We start from the raw sequence: 17,156 nt of genomic DNA, 5'->3' as shown, positions 1-17,156 counted from the left end.
AGAGGAAAAAAGGTCATTAACACTTTGTGCTTTACTTTTTAGTTTTAATTTTAAGAGGTATTTGGGAGAGGAATGAAAGAAAAAAGCTCGGGATGGTAGAAATTGTTCATCTTCAGCCGTAGAGGCAATCGTAATCTGATATTGATGTTAAAGAGCTAACATGTTTGCTGTAGTAGAAATTTTAAAAGAATAATGATCCAGGTTTAGTGAAACAACTTTGAATCGAGCTGCTAATGTTGCATTGATACTGGTGTGTAGCAAGATAGTTAAATATTTTCACTGAATCAAATTTTATACCTTTTCCTAGCTTATATTGTTTGTCTGGTGCTTATCACATAACAAGTTAAAAAAAAACCTTTATCTTATACAATAAGAACTAATGAATGGATAGGTGTTTTCTTCTATTTAACAACATTTTTTATGAGTAATCCCACATTTAAATAGGTTTTTCTCAAGAAAAACTTTATAAATTTAAGATTTTTGAGTAGCTACGTAAAATTACCATAACATTCTAATAAATTTTATCAAGCAGACACTGCAAAAAAAATGATTAAGTTGTTTTGCAAGACAGTGAGGCTTCACTGACACAATTTAACATGTTTAAGTATTTTTTTAAATTATTATTTAAGTAGCTATACAAAGAAGTTCCCATTCTACAAAACAGTATATGAGTACAAAGTGTCTGACAACATCGTTAAGTATTTCTTAAGTATTACTAGTGGAATGATATGTTAGGAACTTTCTGGAATAGTTTATACAGAAGTGAGGAAAGAGTCCCTTTAAGAAGCCACAGCATCAAGCATCATTCTCATGTTTCCTATTTGTGCAGCATCTTATTTACTGAAATCACTATTACTGAAGTCACTACCCTTGCAAATATAATTTTTAATCTTTTCTATTTTGAAGAAGTACTTGTATTTTAACTTTTGTAGCAAAATGAACTTAGCTTGTTTCACTTTCTTGTGGGTAACTAAAATGTGTAGCGGCAGCTGCTACATGCCCTTAAATGGAGATGATCTTGGCTTCTTCCAAAGAAAGATACAATGCTTCTCTTCAGCACATCTCATGTTATTTAAAGAATCATTTTTAAAAACCAACTGAAAAAATAATATTTTAGCAAAGATCCTCTGTAAACATTGCTAAGGGAAAGCTTACAATTTAAAGTAAACTGTGAATTAATGTTTAACACTGCTCAGCTTTACAACCATTTTTTCCTTTGGATTGAAAGAACCTTTACACAATAAGACCCTTACATAATCAGGGTCTCCTATTTTCAATTGTCAATGATGATTGTTAAAATGAAACCTTACAAGTTTAGAGTAGCTTAGAGTAATTTGAAGATGATAATATAACTGTCAAAGGACAGACTGAAAATTCACATCTAGATGTTTAATTTTAATTAATTTTAATTTCTGATAAAATTTGCATGCCAGAGAAAAATTTAGATATAGCTTTTATAGAATTGCATATATCAAGTAAGAAATTCTTAAAATGGAGATATATTAATTACTTGGAAATTATAACTATTTTTGCAAATCTACCCTATTTTTGGAAATCTACCCTATCTGTCAAAATTACATATTCATTTGAAAATGAAGGTTAAGAAATAACTTATCATAGTAGAAATACTTATAAGAATATGGAGTTAGGAGGGGGTAACAATGCTCCATAGGCAGTGCACTCATTTACCTTATTCATGTAACTGTAACCCCCTTGTACAGTATCTTTACAATGAAAAATACATATTAAAAAATATGGGGCTAGGAAGGTGGCTCAGTGGTAGAGTGCTTGTCTTGTATGTATGAGGCCCTGGGTTCGATTCCTCAGCACCACAGAAGCAGAAAAAGCCAGAAGTGGCACTGTGGCTCAAGTGATAGAACGCTAGCCTTGAGCTGAAGAGCTGAGGGACAGCACGCAAGCCCAGATTTCAGGCCCCACAACTGACCAAAGGAAAAAAAAAAAAGGAGTTAATAATACTTAGTTGGGTAAACGAGGGAACTGTGGTAGACTGAAAAAAATACCACCTCACATTTATAGGTTTACTTATGCACACATACATAGCTTAGAAAGATGTTGTATATGTCAGAGTTGGAAAATGGAAATAAAAAATTATCTTTAGATTTATATGAGGACAAGCAGCCTTTTTCTTCTTTGGTTGACTGACAGTGGTGGTGGTGATTCCATGTGTAATCCCTAGGAAGTATTAAGTTTTAGTTTTAGCCTAATTCTGTAAACAAAGTTTTTGAAGAGGAGCATTGAGAAGTTATTCAGTATTTCTCAGCAATTAATTCAGCTAAGTAGAAGCTGGAAAACAAAGTGTTTTTGACTGTCTGCATTTGGAATCATCCTATTTATTGCACCCACTTTTGGAGTTACCCTTATCCAAGTTACTTCTCCAAAGTGCCAAATCTGTGGAATGTCTTTGTTGTTGAGAGGGTTTACAATGTCATGAAATATATGTGGTGATTATTAAATATTTACAACATAGTGTCTGTTTGGTATTTATTTTCTCTTTCCCTTTAGAGGGTGGATCGTTAGCTTATGGTACTTGGATAGAATGCAGAGATTCTTTGAACTTGAAAAAGAAAACAATTACATCTTTATTTTCAAGAAGCTCCAAATTAAATTTAGCATTTGTTTCAGTTTTGACTGTAAACTATGGTAAACAAAAAATGTTTACCATACATTTAGCTGTGACCATAGAAATAGCAAATAATTTCATATGTGAAATCTTGTGGGTTTCACATCCATGGAATCAACCAACAACAGACTAAAAATGTTTGAAACAAATTGCGTCTGTACTAAATGTGTACAGACTTGCTTTTCTTGTCATTATTCTCTAAAAAAATATAGTACATTTATATAGAGATGATTTTCAGTGTTTGGGAAGATGTGTGTAAATCATATGCAAATATGCCATTTTATATAAGAGACTTGAGCATCTGCAGATGTTGGAATTCAAGGAGACTGGAGTCCTACAGATACCAATGGATGACTGTATTATGGCTATTGCAGGTAACTTGAAATATTGTATAATGCATCATTGCCTTGAAATCACCACAAGACCTGCCTGTAGATAACCATGTGTTAATAAATCACATACATTACTAGACTGCAAATTTGGTTTTTAAACAAATTTAATGTAGTTTCTTGTTTTTAAGTGTGAGAGCAGTTTGAAATTTGTAGCAATATTACAAATATAATGGTGGTGTTATATACACATTCCACACCCATTTCCACATGTCCTACATTAATATGGGATGCTTGCCCAACAATTGCACCAATGTTACTATGTATTTTACTTAAAATTCCTATTGAATTCAGATTTCTTTCCTTAATGCCTTTTTTTCTGTAACAGGATAGACTCCAAGCTAACACTGATATTGTTAGCTTTAGAAATCGTGTCTCTTTCAGCCTCCTCAGTTGTGACAATTTCTCAGACCTTTCTATTTTGACTAGTGGTTCTGAAGAACAGTGGTCAGATATTATGTGGAATGTCCCTCAAGTGGAATTTTTCTGTTGGTTAGTGTGGGTAATTTGTTTTGGATATGAAGTCCAGAGAGGTGTCATTTTCATTGTATTACCAGGATATAATCATGAGTAATCACTGTTCATGTTAAACCTTGATCAGTTGATTGAAATGTCCTTTCATCTGTTTTTTTCCTCTCCTATTCTTTTCCAAACTTTACTCTTTGGAGTTATAATAGGGAAACTTTCCATTGCTAAGTTCAAGGCTGAAGTTTTTATAATGCAAGAGAGATTAACAAGAGAAGAGCACACAAACTTGTTTTATATAACTTACAGAAACTTTCTTTAGGAAATGAAGACGCATGGAAACAGGTCAAATGTATCTTGTTGGATTGTCAAAAAAAAGTATGATTAAAAAAAACAAAAAACTGAAGGGAGCTGAGGAAGGCCTATTGGTTCAAATTATCTGTCTCTTGTGTCTTCAGAGATGAGGCTTTTCCTTTCCTCTGGGAATAAGGAGAGCCTCTCTACAATGAGAGAGAAAGGAAGGGTAGAAGAAGGTCAAGAGTGATTTCATAGGCTATGTGATCTGCTTCAGGGGAAGAAGAGTGAGAAGAAGGTAAAAGTGGTTTTCCTACCTCTGCTGTTCTCATATCCAACATGCTATGTTTTGGAGTAGTTTGCCCTCAACCCTATTATCATAAGTCATTATACACAGACTGCATTTGTACTCCATTACCTGAAGTGTGTAGTATCTACAAAACTTACTTGGAATCCTTTTTATGTATGTAAAAACATTCTGAGACAGATCAGTAGGATTCAGCAGTTCCCAAAAGGATCTGTCATACCAAAAATTTTTGTATTAGAGGCTGTTTCTGTAGTTATGTGAGATAGCCCTTTTTTGAAAGAGACTTGAGTATTTCAGTGGGCTAAAATCCATACTGTTGAGCTTTGGTTTTAGGCCCTGTCTTTCTTGTTTGTCCATTATCACATTCCTTTGTGTCCTGTGCTCTGCCTCTGTACAGCTCCATGTGACCCCATGGAAAGGATACTGCTCTATTTTAAGCCTGGGTACTTTTTGTAGGAATGTCCTACCAACCGTTGTTCCCATCATAGTGCTGTGTCAATTTATCTTTTCTGTGAAGCTTTCCATGCCTTATGCCAAACAGTTTTACATGGACGTCTTGTTGTTGTTGTTACTACTATCATCATCATTGTGGTGTGGTGATCATCTGTTTGTGTATCTGCCTAGACTACAAGCTCTTCCAGAGAGCCAGTTCAATAGCTATCCCATTCTGCTTCTTCTTCTCCTTTATTTTTTTTCTCCTCCTCCCTCCACTTCCTCCTTTTTTTCTCATTTGAAACAGACTCTTGCTATGGTATCTCAGGGTCCTTCAATCTGGTAATTCTCCTGCCTCTGTCTGTTGAGTGCTGGTTTTAACAGTTGTGTGCCACCATGCCCAGACACTTTATTTGTTGCAGTGCAGTTGTGTCTCATAAACCTGGCCCATAGTGATTTTCAGTACCTATTGAGTGAAGACTTGAATAAAGTAATAAACTGGGGATAGGGAAATATTTTGTAAGTTATTCTGAAGATGTATTAGGGGCAGTTTGATTATCCTTATCCTGTTTTTAGAGCTTACTGTAGGGAGGAGAAGAATGTGAATATGTAAATAATCTTTTTTTTTTTTTTTTTTTTTTTGGTTGTGAGGCTCCTGGGTGCTGTCCCTGAGCTCTTTTGCTCAAGGCTAGTGCTCTACCACTTTGAGCCACAGCTCCACTTCTGTTTTTGAGTGGTTAATTGGAGATAAGTGTTTCATGGTGACTTTTCTGTCTGGGCTGGCCCTGCGATCCTCAGATCTTAGCCTCTTGAGTAGCTAGGATTACAGGCATGAGCTACCAGTGCTATCTTTCATGGTAAAGGAGAAGAATAACCAAGTACGTATTTGTGCTGGATGCCAAGAGTAAAGAAAGGACAGAGTGTGGTGGCTTACACCTTAAATCATAACTACTTGGGGGGCGGAGATTGAAAGGTGGAGATTTGGGGCCAGCCATGACAAAATACTAGTAATACTTCTTTTCTCAACCAATAAACCAGCTTATGATCCTGGCTTCATGAGATAACCTGTGTACTAGGATGTTAGTTTCAAGGTGGCTATAGGCAAAAATGCAAAAGGCTTCCCTAAATATAAAATTAAAAAGAACTGGGGGTGTGGCTCAGTGGCAGAGTGACTGCTAGAAGCACAAAGCCCTGAGTTCAAACCCCAGTTCTGCCAAAAACCAACAAACCAACAACAACAAAAGAATTGAAGGTAGGGCATGCTGTATAATTCTGTGCTTCCTGATTTGAGCTATTTTTCTCAATTAAAAAAGTTGTATTCTGGGGCTGGGAAGGTGGCTCAGTGTTACAGCGCTTGCCTTTCACGCTTGAGGCCCTGGGTTCGATTCCTCAGCACCACATAAGCAAAAAGAAAAAAGCTGGAAGTGGCGCTGTGGCTCAAGTGGTAGAGCACTAGCCTTGAGCAGAAATGCTGAGGGACAGCTCCCAGGCCCAGAGTTCAGGGCCCCACAACCAGAACCTCCCCTCCCCCCCCCCCCCCCCAAAAAAAGTTGTATTCTTTCCCCTTGGGATTCTAAATAGCCATCTTTTATTTGTTCAATTAAAAAAATTTAGCCTAAATTCCCCTCCCCCCCTTGGTTATAGGGCCTTAACTCTGGGCCTGGGTGCTGTTCCTTAGCTCTTCAGCTCAAGCTAATGCTCTACCATTTGAGCCACAGCGCCACTTCTGGCTTTTTCTGTTTATGTGGTGCTGAGGAATTGAACCCAGGGCTTCATGCATGCAAGGCAAGCACACTACCACTGAGCCACCTTCCCAGTCCCCTAAATTCTTTTTTAAAATGAAAAGTTTATTTAAAAACCACAAAAGGCAGCAGCCCACATTTAGCCCACATGCTATAGATTGCAGACTCCTGTTCCTACTGCCTTTTTAAGGTGTTGAGAGCAATAAATCGAATTCAACAGATGTCAAACTGAACTTTGACCTCATCACCCATAAGTTCCTAACTCCAGTCTTTGACTGTTTTGATCACCTGAGTGCTCACTTCTGTAATTCCTGCTGGTTCTTCCTGTGAGATATTTAAAAAAAAATCCACCTCAGCTGTGGCTCTGCTGGTATGTACAGCAGCCTTTAGGAGCTCAAGGTGACAGCCAGCAAGCCAACTTGGTGAGCTACCTTACCTGGCAGATCCATATTTGAACAGAGCCTGCTTCTTTGAGAGCGTTGACTCCTCTGAGCCTAATAGCCTGCTCCATGCTGACCGCCTGCTTTTTCTATTTGATATATCAACACTTACTTTATCTTAAGAGATTTATTATTGTTTTTAGTAAGAAGTTCCAGGAAATCCCCACATAGAACCAAAGCTCAGAGACAGGCATAATAGTGACACACACCTACATACCTATTAATACTAGCCTTTGTGAGTCTGAGGTAGGGTGGTGAGCCCAAGGCTAGCCTGAGCTACATAGGGAGATCCTGTCTCAAGCACAGGGATAATTCCTATCCCCATAAAAGACCATCTGATAACAAATTTACATGTGACCCTGTGGTCTTGCCCCAATTCTTACTGTTCAAAGTAATGATTATTTTGGATTTTGGTTTATTTCTTTGCTTTGGTGTAGTTCTGAGACATTTTTATGTGTTCTCTACAATATTTTTCTTTTCTTTTTTTTTTGTGCTGGTCCTGGGACTGGGTACTATCCTGAGTTTCTTTTGATCAAGGTTAGTGCTCTACCACTTGAACCACAGCTCCACCTTCAGTTTTTCTGAGTTGTTTATTGGAAATAAGAATCTCAGGGACTTTGCTGCCTGGGCTAGCTTTGAACTGTGATTCTCAGATATCAGCCTCCTAGATGTCTACAATATTTTTCTGTTATCTTTATAAAGTATGTCATGATATATGTAATCTTAAGTACTTAAACTCGAATTTGTCAGATGAGCAAAGAGAGTTTCAGGATAAACCTCTTTTTCCTGGAAACTTTTTGAGAAGAAATGAATGTTAAGTTGTGATTAAAGCATTTTATTCACCTAATACCTCAAGGATAGCAAAAATAGGGAGGTTTTTTTTTTTTTTTTTTAGACTCTACAGCTGTTTTATTTAAACGGGCTCCAGCTTGGGCCTCATCCTACACTCTGACACAGCGGAGCCTAGGAGGAGAGCCCCGAACTAAGGATTTGCAGGTCTTATAAAGTCACACAATCAACCAGGTGTTTGGATTACCACCACGTGTTGCTTTGCTAGACAGAAACAAGCAACAAGTGGTCACTGTCTCAAACTTTAACCTTTCATTCCCCCACCCTTGATTTATGGTCCTGAGCCACAATCTTGTGGCTCTGGCCCAAAACTAAACTTCAACAGCTCTTGATCTTGAACGAGTATACCAATAACAATCAGCCCATTTTTCTTTTCTTGAGGCGTATGCGGAGTGGTTGGGTAGGATGCTTGGAGACTTCCCATGTTTCCCCATGGTCGTCCAGGGCAAAGGGGTCAGCTGGTCTGGCATGGGAGCAGTGGATCCAAGCAGCAACGCCGTCAGCCTTAAGGGCAGTGGGTGTAGCCAGTAGCACCATGTAAGGTCCCTTCAATCGTGGTTCCTGAGATCGCAAGTTGTGCCTTTGAACAAACACCTAGTCCCCTGGTTTAAACAAATGTGGGGTAGGAATAGAAGCAGAATCATATAATGCTCTAAGCTGGGGCCACATACTCTTATGCACCAGCTGTAAATAGTCAAGCTTACACAGAAATTTAGTATCATCCAAATTAGCAAGCAATTAAAGACAAGCCAATAGGGTGAATTTCTTATTCTAAACAAAGCAAAAGGGAGGAGCGATACCCAGTCTGCACCAGTCTCCAAGGCCAATTTAGTTAAGGTCTCTTTTAGAGTCCGATTCATACCTGCCCTGAACTCTGGGGTCTATAAGAACAGTGCAATTTCCAATCCATCCCCAATGCCACGACTATTCGCTGACTTACTTTTATTTTTTTTTCATTATTTTTTTATTATGAAAATACTGTACAAAGGGGTTACAATTACATGAGCAAGATACCTACTAGGTTTTATTTAACTTCTGAGAGTCATTTTCTATTAATATTTTGAAGAAGAATTACCATAAAATTTAAAGCTGTTTAAGTCACTTGAAGTATTGGTTGGAAAACATTTAAGCAAAAATGTGAATCAGAGTAGTGGTATGAGACTGAGAAGATAGGAATGCTTTCTCTAGGATAATAGAGAAGAGACAACAGAAGTTGTCAAGTATAAGAAAAAGTAACTTCAAAAGGCAGTTTGGAGGAGTAAATTCACTTTTAGAACTATTTTGATAGGTGTCTGAAAACCCAAACATATTATTTCTTCATAAGTGAGTTCCAGGCCAATTATCTTATTCTATATTTTAGGTATTAATGGGGAAAGCATACTCACATCAAGAGAAGCCAGATAGTTTAAGGGTTTATGTAGTTGTGTACAAATTTTGTAAAATTATGATATACATCCTTAACAATAAAAGAACAATAGCATACTGTGTAGCTTCTATGAACAACCAATATAAAAATGAAACACTTTAGAAGTTAACTACTAGAGCAATGTAACACTAGGAGAGCAAAAACTTCAAACTTGAAAGCCAATAAGCACATTTAGGAAGCAATATACTTATAGTTTCTAAGAGAACTGGCTATTTATTACAAAGGAAGCTGACATAACTAAAATCAAAATAAGAAAGGAAAACATACTATGAAAACAAAATTTAGCAGCAAAGCCCTTCAGAGCTCCAGATAATTACTTCAAAATTCTGTATACCCCCCATTGTTAAGAAAACTCTAATTTCAGTAATTCAGCAATTTCTTAGAGTATCTTTAGAAACATTAAATATATTAGTATTTGGTACCTCAGCTTTTGAGCCTTTTTCAGTCTCTCAGTCTTTAAGGAGGCACTATCATCTATTTTGTTAAAATGGAAATATTAGACTCTTCCTTCATCTGGACTTTACATTCTCTTAAGATCAAGTGCAGATTACCAAATATAAATATTTGTTCCCATAGGCTCATGATTTCCATTATTTCCATTTTTCTAAACTCATTGTACTGTTTACCCCTTAGAAGTCTCATTATAGTATTTTTAGAGCTAATGGATATTTATAGTATTACTTTGCCATTAACAAGTGAGCTTTTAAAAGCATGAGTTAAAGGAAGACAGCAATGAAAATAAAGGCCTTCAGTTTTTAGAGATGACTTCTAATGATTAATGTTAAAAATTTGGGATTTTATTTGTACTTAATTTCTTTAACTTGTTGGCTCATTTATACATGTTGAACATTCAAAACTCAAAATTTCAGGTGAAAACCTCTATTATGTAATAAATCTTTAGCTACCAAGTTTTATAGAGTAAAAGTATAAATTAACCTTGATATTACTGAATGGAAGATTCTATAAATGGATGTTGATATGTGAAATTCACATTTAAGCAGAGAACTATTAAGTTTACTAATAAGGTAGACATTTTATCAGCATCTTAATTACTGAGGATTGTACATAATACATTTCATTGTACATGATGCATTGGTACATTTCAGTAAAGCTGTTCTTCCTCCTTAATACATTTCCAAGTTAAAAGCTATCATAGAACAGCACAGTGACATAAACCATCTGTTCTGATTTGCCTTTCAGGTGAACAGAGGTAGTAAATGGTCTTCAGGACCAGTAATAGGATTGCAATCATGTGATGGGACTGAAAGTCACTTTAAAGAGACTTTGGAGATTTATATGTATTCCATATTTTATTATCATTGGTGTAAGGGTTCATTTTGATGTGTCCATATATTCATGTAGTGTACTTGGAATCAGACTTCTCCCCATGTCACTGTTTCCTCACCCTTCCTGCCTGCCTCCTTTCCAAATCTGTTTCAACCAGCCTCATTCGAATTTTGATCGCATTTCCTCTCCTTCACCCTCCCCACTACCACTAATACTCACCCCCCCAAGATAAGACCTGTTTTACACTGTCATTCATTATTTTTTAGTGTGTGCTAATTGTTCAGAGGAGTTTCACCATGGTATTTTACACTTGCATATGTACCCTCACTTTTCCTATCCCAGTTAACCTATATTTAACAGTTTCCAGTGAGTTTTATTTTGCTATCTGCATTCACAGATTAGATGTATTTCATATTGTTCATTCTCACACATTCTCTTTTCTTCCCCACAATCAGTCCCCTCAAATGGTTCTGTAATTAAAAATATGTATATTAAACATGTATATCATGTGTATATATAACACCTATTATGATCCTGTGTTATGTTTAATTCCCAGAGAATCAATAACTAAATCAATAATTGGGCACTTAACAGAAAATTATTGAAAGAAGATATATAAATGGTCAGTAAATACACAAGTAATTTCTCAGTATTCCTGGGTATCAAGGAAGTGCAAATCAAAATGACTTTGAGATTTCATCTAACTCCAATCATAATTGCTGTCATCAGGAACACAACAACCTGGTGAAGAATGAAGGGGAAAAAGAACCCTTATAAAAGATCTGTTGTGGGGGGTTAGATGGGGAAAAACAAGTCATTTAAGGATACAGGTGGACCCGTTGGAACAATGAGAAGTACAAGTTGTCATGTCAAAAACGAACTTTACAACTTTGGTGGGGGTGGGGTGCGGGGAGGCTGGGAAGGGATGTGAAGGGGAAACAAAAGAGGAGGCTGCAATGCTTGATAAGAAATGTACTCATTATCTTGCCCATGTAATTGTAACCCCTCTGTACAGTATGTTCACAAATAAAAAAATAAAAATAAAAAAAAATAAAAAATCTGTTGGTTGTAATGTAAACTTGTGCTACTAGGGTGGAGGTTCCTCAAAAAAATAAATTTCCAAAAACATACCGTATTACCCAGCAATACCACTTTTAGCCATATATCTGAAAAAAATCTAAGTTAGGATTAAAAAGGGACACTTGCACACATGTGTTTGCTGTTCCATTCATAATAGTGAAGCTATAGAAAAAGCCCAGATGCCATACAACTGATGAATGGGTCAAAAATATGGTATACATATACAATGGAGTATTATTTAGCCATAAAGAAGAATGAAATTATGCTGTTTGCAGGGAAATTAATTGATTTAGAGATGATCATAGTAAGCAAAGTAATCATGGCTTTTAATACTATAAAACATGTTCTTTTTGGTGAATAAAAGGATTTATTTCTGTTATTTGTAGTGCATTTTCATTACTGAGCGTTAGGAATTTTGGTGGTTTTTTGGTGTGCTATCACATTCTCTGGCCAAAAAACACTTGTAAACTATCTCTTAGCTAGATTATTCTAGGAAGTAGAGGAAGATTTGCAGTGCTATTTGACATGTTGTGAGTGATGCATGTGCTAAGGGACAAAGGCAAATGAAGGAGAGAGATAACAAACTTGAAGAACTGCAGAGGGTGTATTCCATTTAAGTGCAGTAGCACTGCAGTATCTAAAATTAACATTGTTTGTCCAAGCCAAAGAATTTTGAGCTATTTTCAGCTGCAGTATAGTAAACTTTTATTAGAAGCATGTTTGTCCACTAAATGATATATTTTGGCATCTGGGTTTGACCTCAGTAATATGTGTTTGGAATTGTCAATTATGAATATAGAATGAGCTACTTCCAGTAAATTTCTATAATTGAGTTGCATATAGTAGTGTTACTGTTCTTTGGGTAGTAAATCAGTATTGCCTAACCACAAAAACTTAGATATCTTAAGCATTTTTAAGTAAATATCTACATGAAAAATTTTCTCCTCTCTCCAAGTTTGGCAACATCCAAATGTAGCTATAAAATAGCTTTTTACAAAAGTAAAATCTATATAATACTGTTATAGATTTTGAAATATGTTTGATGATAAATTGTGTTCCGTTTTAAAATTTGCTGAAATCATTATTATCCTTTATAATTATATTTACATTTCATGTTCTTTGGATATTGTATTTATGTGCTATATCTATATCTCTATACATATATATGTATAACTTTCATAAGATTAATCAGTCATGTAGAAACATGACTCATTGCTTGTAATTCTAAGTAGAACAATAGGAGACCATCAGTAAATAAATTTCGATACATTTTTCTGTGAAGCAGTACCTAGACCTTTTGGATTTGGTAAAAATGTGTACATTACTATCAATATGTAACTACTCCCCAATGGTATGTAGCTCATAGGCAATTATGTTTTTATGAATAGAAATTCTTAGTTTTCCATCTGCTTGCAGAAATATATTAGTGATAAGATATATGGGAAAGGTTTTCTTGACTATACATAACTTTTTTACCCAATGGAGTAGATTATTCTCTACCATAATAGAAATTTCTTTGTTCTCCCAAGATGTTGACAGCTCTTAAAAGCCAACTCATAGGTTGTTGATGACTCTGTTCTTGATGTAGGTTATTTACTTCATCTGACCTTTCTCTTATCTCATGAATATTTGCAGATGTAGGACAGTACCAAAGTGATGAAGAAATTGGAAATTATAGCCAGGACAATTCATTCCAACATCCATAGTGTGCCTTGAATCATTTAAGTATTCTGCTCTAGCATATCTGAGTGATATGAAGTATATTTTATATGATTATTCTGTTTTTTTGTTGTTGATATCTAACATGTAAAATACAGTTATATTAATTTTAAATCCAATAATAATGCCATCCTTTTTCTCTCTCACACATAGCACTCAAAACTACCACTATAGTTAGCTATAAACTTCTCAATACCTCTTCTCAGTCTATATAGCATCTTCAGCATCCAGCAAGTATCTCATCTATTTCCACTGTTGTAATTTTATCATTGCGTGAACATGGTTCTGTTTTAGGAGTCTTCTCTAATTTAGCAAGTACTATAAAGGGCCTATTATTTTTTACTTTGGAGTATTAATTTTTTTGGTGTTCTTATATTGTATTTATTAGTAGTAACTTTATTTTTTTTAATCGTGAAAATACTGTACAGAGGGGTTACAATTACATGGACAAGATAATGAGTACATTTCTTTTTTTAAATATTTTTATTGTGAAAATACTGTACAGAGGAGTTACAATTACATGGGCAAGATAATGAGACATTTCTTATCAAGCATTGTAGCCTCCTCCTTTGTCTGGAGTATTAATGTTTTACTGTGTACATTTACCACAATTAGTTATTAGTTTCTTTTGCTAATGCGTATTAGGTATTTTAGTGTTTACAAGTTCTTTTTGCTTCTAGTGTTGTTAATGCAAAATTTACCTAGAATTGTTTTTAGAATAATTTTATTGTTATTATTTGTAAATAAAAGATATCTACATTAGCATAGAATTATCATAAAATACAATGTTAAAAATGTGTGATTTGGCCAGCTGTTGGTGGCTCATGCCTGTAATCCTTGCTACTCAGGAGCTGAGATCTGAGGATCACAGTTCAAAGCCATCCTAGACAGGAAAGTCCATGAGACTGTTATCTCCATTGAACCACTGGAAAACCGGAAGTGGCACTGTGGCTCAACCGATAGAGCTCTTGCCTTGAACTGAAGAATGCAGGGACTCTGCCCAAGCTCAGAGTTCAAGCCCCATGAAAAACAAAAACAAAAGTGTGATTTGATTCCATTTTATTCCAGATTATCATCAGTTTTTGGAATTACTGAAATTAGACAGTGTACTTCTAGGGCTGGGAAGGTGGCTCAGTGGTAGAGTGCTTGCCTTGCATGTATGAGGCCCTGGGTTCGATTCCTCAGCACCACATAAGCTGGAAAAAAAAAAGCCGGAAGTGGCACTGTGGCTCAAGTGGTAGAGCATTAGCCTTGAGCTGAAGAGCTGAGGGACAGCGCCCAGTCCCAGAGTTCAGGCTCACGACCGGCCCCCCCCCCCCAAAAAAAAAAAAGACAGTGTACTTCTGAATTAATATTAATGAAAATATCAAGTTTGTGGCATATATACATATATATTATTTATATATCATAGTATAGAGGTAGAAAGTTACATTCAAACAAGGGAAAGATCTTTGGGGCTATAGACATGACTCAAGAGGTAGAGGGTTTTGTCTGGCAAGCTCAAAAAGCCCTGAGTTCAAATCCCAGTACTGGGGAGAAGAAGGAAGAAAAAAGGAAAGATCTTAGCATACCCAAAACAAGAACAAGTAGAAGGAACGAAAAGTAAAAACAAATCGGTGAAGTCATTTTAAAAAATACCTGTTGTAACAATGAGAAGTACAAGTTGTCATGTCCAAAACGAACTTTACAACTTTGGTGGGGAGAGGGGGGCTGGGAAAGGATGGGAAGGAGAAACAAAGGAGGAGGCTACAATGCTTGATAAGAAATGTATTCATTATCTTGCCCTGTAATTGTAACCCCTCTGTACAGTATTTTCACACACACAAAAAAATTCCTTAAAAAAATAGGCAGAAGGCTTCATAGAAAAAAACATATAATTGAGAAGATGAGTAAAATTGACTAACTGCTAATTACACCAAGAAAGACAATAGAATGAAGATACAGATTACCATTATCAGCAATAAAACAGTAGATGTTGCTGTGTTAAAAATAAATTATCAGAAGTTTTGAAGCATATTACTTGATAATTGATATTAGTAAAGTATTCTAAGTTTTCCTCAGCCTATAAAGCATGTAATCCAACTTATTTGCATAGTAGCATATTTTCTAAGGATATACATGTTCACAAGGTACAAAATGTCTAAATTCTAACAACATAGCATTTATTTCCTTGTCATCATCATCGTAATGTTTGTCTAGGTGAGCATAATCTATTTCTATTGTACTCCTTCCTGAAACAATGATTAATGTTTCATTTTTAAAAGGCTCCTACTATCCCAAAGTAATGAGAATAAAACCTTGTAGATAATATTATTACTATCATTCTTTTTTCTACTGCTTAAATTTTTTTTTTCTTGAGTATGTGTGGTTTGAACTCAGGGCCTTCCTTATACTTGCGATGCAGTTGCCTTATCACTTGACCCCATGCCCCTACCCCAACTCTTCATTAGACTTACATATTTACTTTGGAACTTGCCTAAAATTCTTGCATTATGCAGTGTTCACAAATGTGATTTTTAGTCTTTTTTGCGGGGGGAGGAGGGTCCGGTCATGGGGCCTGAACTCTGGGCCTGGGCGCTGTCCCTCAGCTCTTCAGCTCAAGGCTCTAAAACTTGAGCCACAGCACCACTTCTGGCTTTTTTTTCCTGCTTATGTGGTGCTGAGGAATCGAACCCAGGGCCTCATACATGCAAAGCAAGCACTCTACCACTGAGCCACCTTCCCAGCCCCGATTTTTAGTCTTTAAAAGTCAGTTTTCTCAATGTTTTAATGAAAGTTGGTGGGAAATATTAGATGGTAAATAAATATTTCTGTGCAACACTTTGTTAGTATACTAATAGTGTAACATATTCATGCAGGTTTTATCTGGATCATCTCATCGGAGTTACTCACCTGGCTTTCAGGATTTCAGTAAGTGGGAATCTGTGCTGAAAATAAAAGAGGGACTTCTAAGGCAGAAAGAAATTGTCATTGATCGGTGAGTCAAAATTTCTTAACTACGAAGTATTTCAGGCATATAGAAGTGTAAACTAGTGGAAAAAATGCTTTCTTATTACATAGCATTTGAAAAAATAAAACTTGGAATACATTGATGCTGCTCATCTTCTCTCTGGAGGACTGGTTTATCTGTGTGTCTGATTTCTGTAATCTTCATTCACTTGAATGTAATTCATTGTTAGGATGGTCCTCTTCTTTTCTGTACAATGCAGCAGGTTATCTGCTATGCTAACTCACTATCAGAAGTATAAAGTAGTGTCTTTCTGTTTAACTTTTGGAGTCTTATCAAGTTGGAAAACGATGTTAGTGTTTTCCTTTAATATATATTAGGTCTGAAGCCACTTAAAGGATGGAAATAACTGATGTTTAGAAGCAAATTACTTACGGTAAGTTTTACAGAAGTTTGGGGGACATTCCAAAACTTTTTAGCTCTCAGAAATAAATACTCAACAGTGTCATGATTTCTCTGATAATCCATTGCGCTACTATGTTACATGAGCTTTGATATGTATTGTTTCTACATCATTTAGGTATACTTTTGGGATAATTAAATACATTACATATTATGATAATAGGAAAATAGTTGGAAGAGGATTTTTTCTGAATTTTTATTGCTTATTTTGCTTAAGACTTTAGTCTTAAAATTGAATCATAACTTATTAGTGGTTAAAAGGTTTTGATTGGAAGTTGAGCCAATAATAAAGAAGATGTACTGATTGTAAACAAGATTGTAACATCTTGGACTTTTTTTTTTGTTCCCAACATCTTGACCAAATCCTAGGATGTCATATATGCTTAAAACTTAATACTTCCATACCTGATAAAGGAAAAGAAGATTCTAGAAGATCCTTTTCACTGCTTTTAGGAGGAAGCTATTTAAAAACACAAACTGGACAGAAATAGTGGTGAATGCCTATAATCCCAGCTGTGGAGAGGCTGAATCAGGAGAATCGCCAGTTTAAGGCCAAACCTGGGCTATGTAGTGAGTCAAGGCCAGCTTGAATTACACAATGAGACTGTCTCAATAAAATAAATAAGGATTTAAAATGAGTTCCTCAAACAGGTATATCTTACATATGAGTCATTCT

The 17,156-nt window shown here is 35.7% G+C and overlaps 1 protein-coding gene across 1 annotated transcript in view; it reads left to right on the top strand.

Moving 5' to 3' along the window:
• The window catches only part of Cep85l (centrosomal protein 85 like), a 93,924-nt gene that overhangs the window by 37,245 nt on the left and 39,523 nt on the right, over nt 1-17,156 (top strand). Inside the window, exon 4 of the mRNA XM_042679747.1 lies at nt 15,930-16,048. Within this exon, the coding sequence (XP_042535681.1) occupies nt 15,930-16,048 (119 nt within the window). The remainder of the gene's footprint in view (nt 1-15,929; nt 16,049-17,156) is intronic.

Source organism: Dipodomys spectabilis, unplaced genomic scaffold, assembly GCF_019054845.1.
Source record: "Dipodomys spectabilis isolate Male_0828 unplaced genomic scaffold, ASM1905484v1 ptg000001l, whole genome shotgun sequence".
NCBI lineage: Eukaryota > Metazoa > Chordata > Mammalia > Rodentia > Heteromyidae > Dipodomys > Dipodomys spectabilis.
This window is presented reverse-complemented; position numbering and strand designations above follow the sequence as displayed.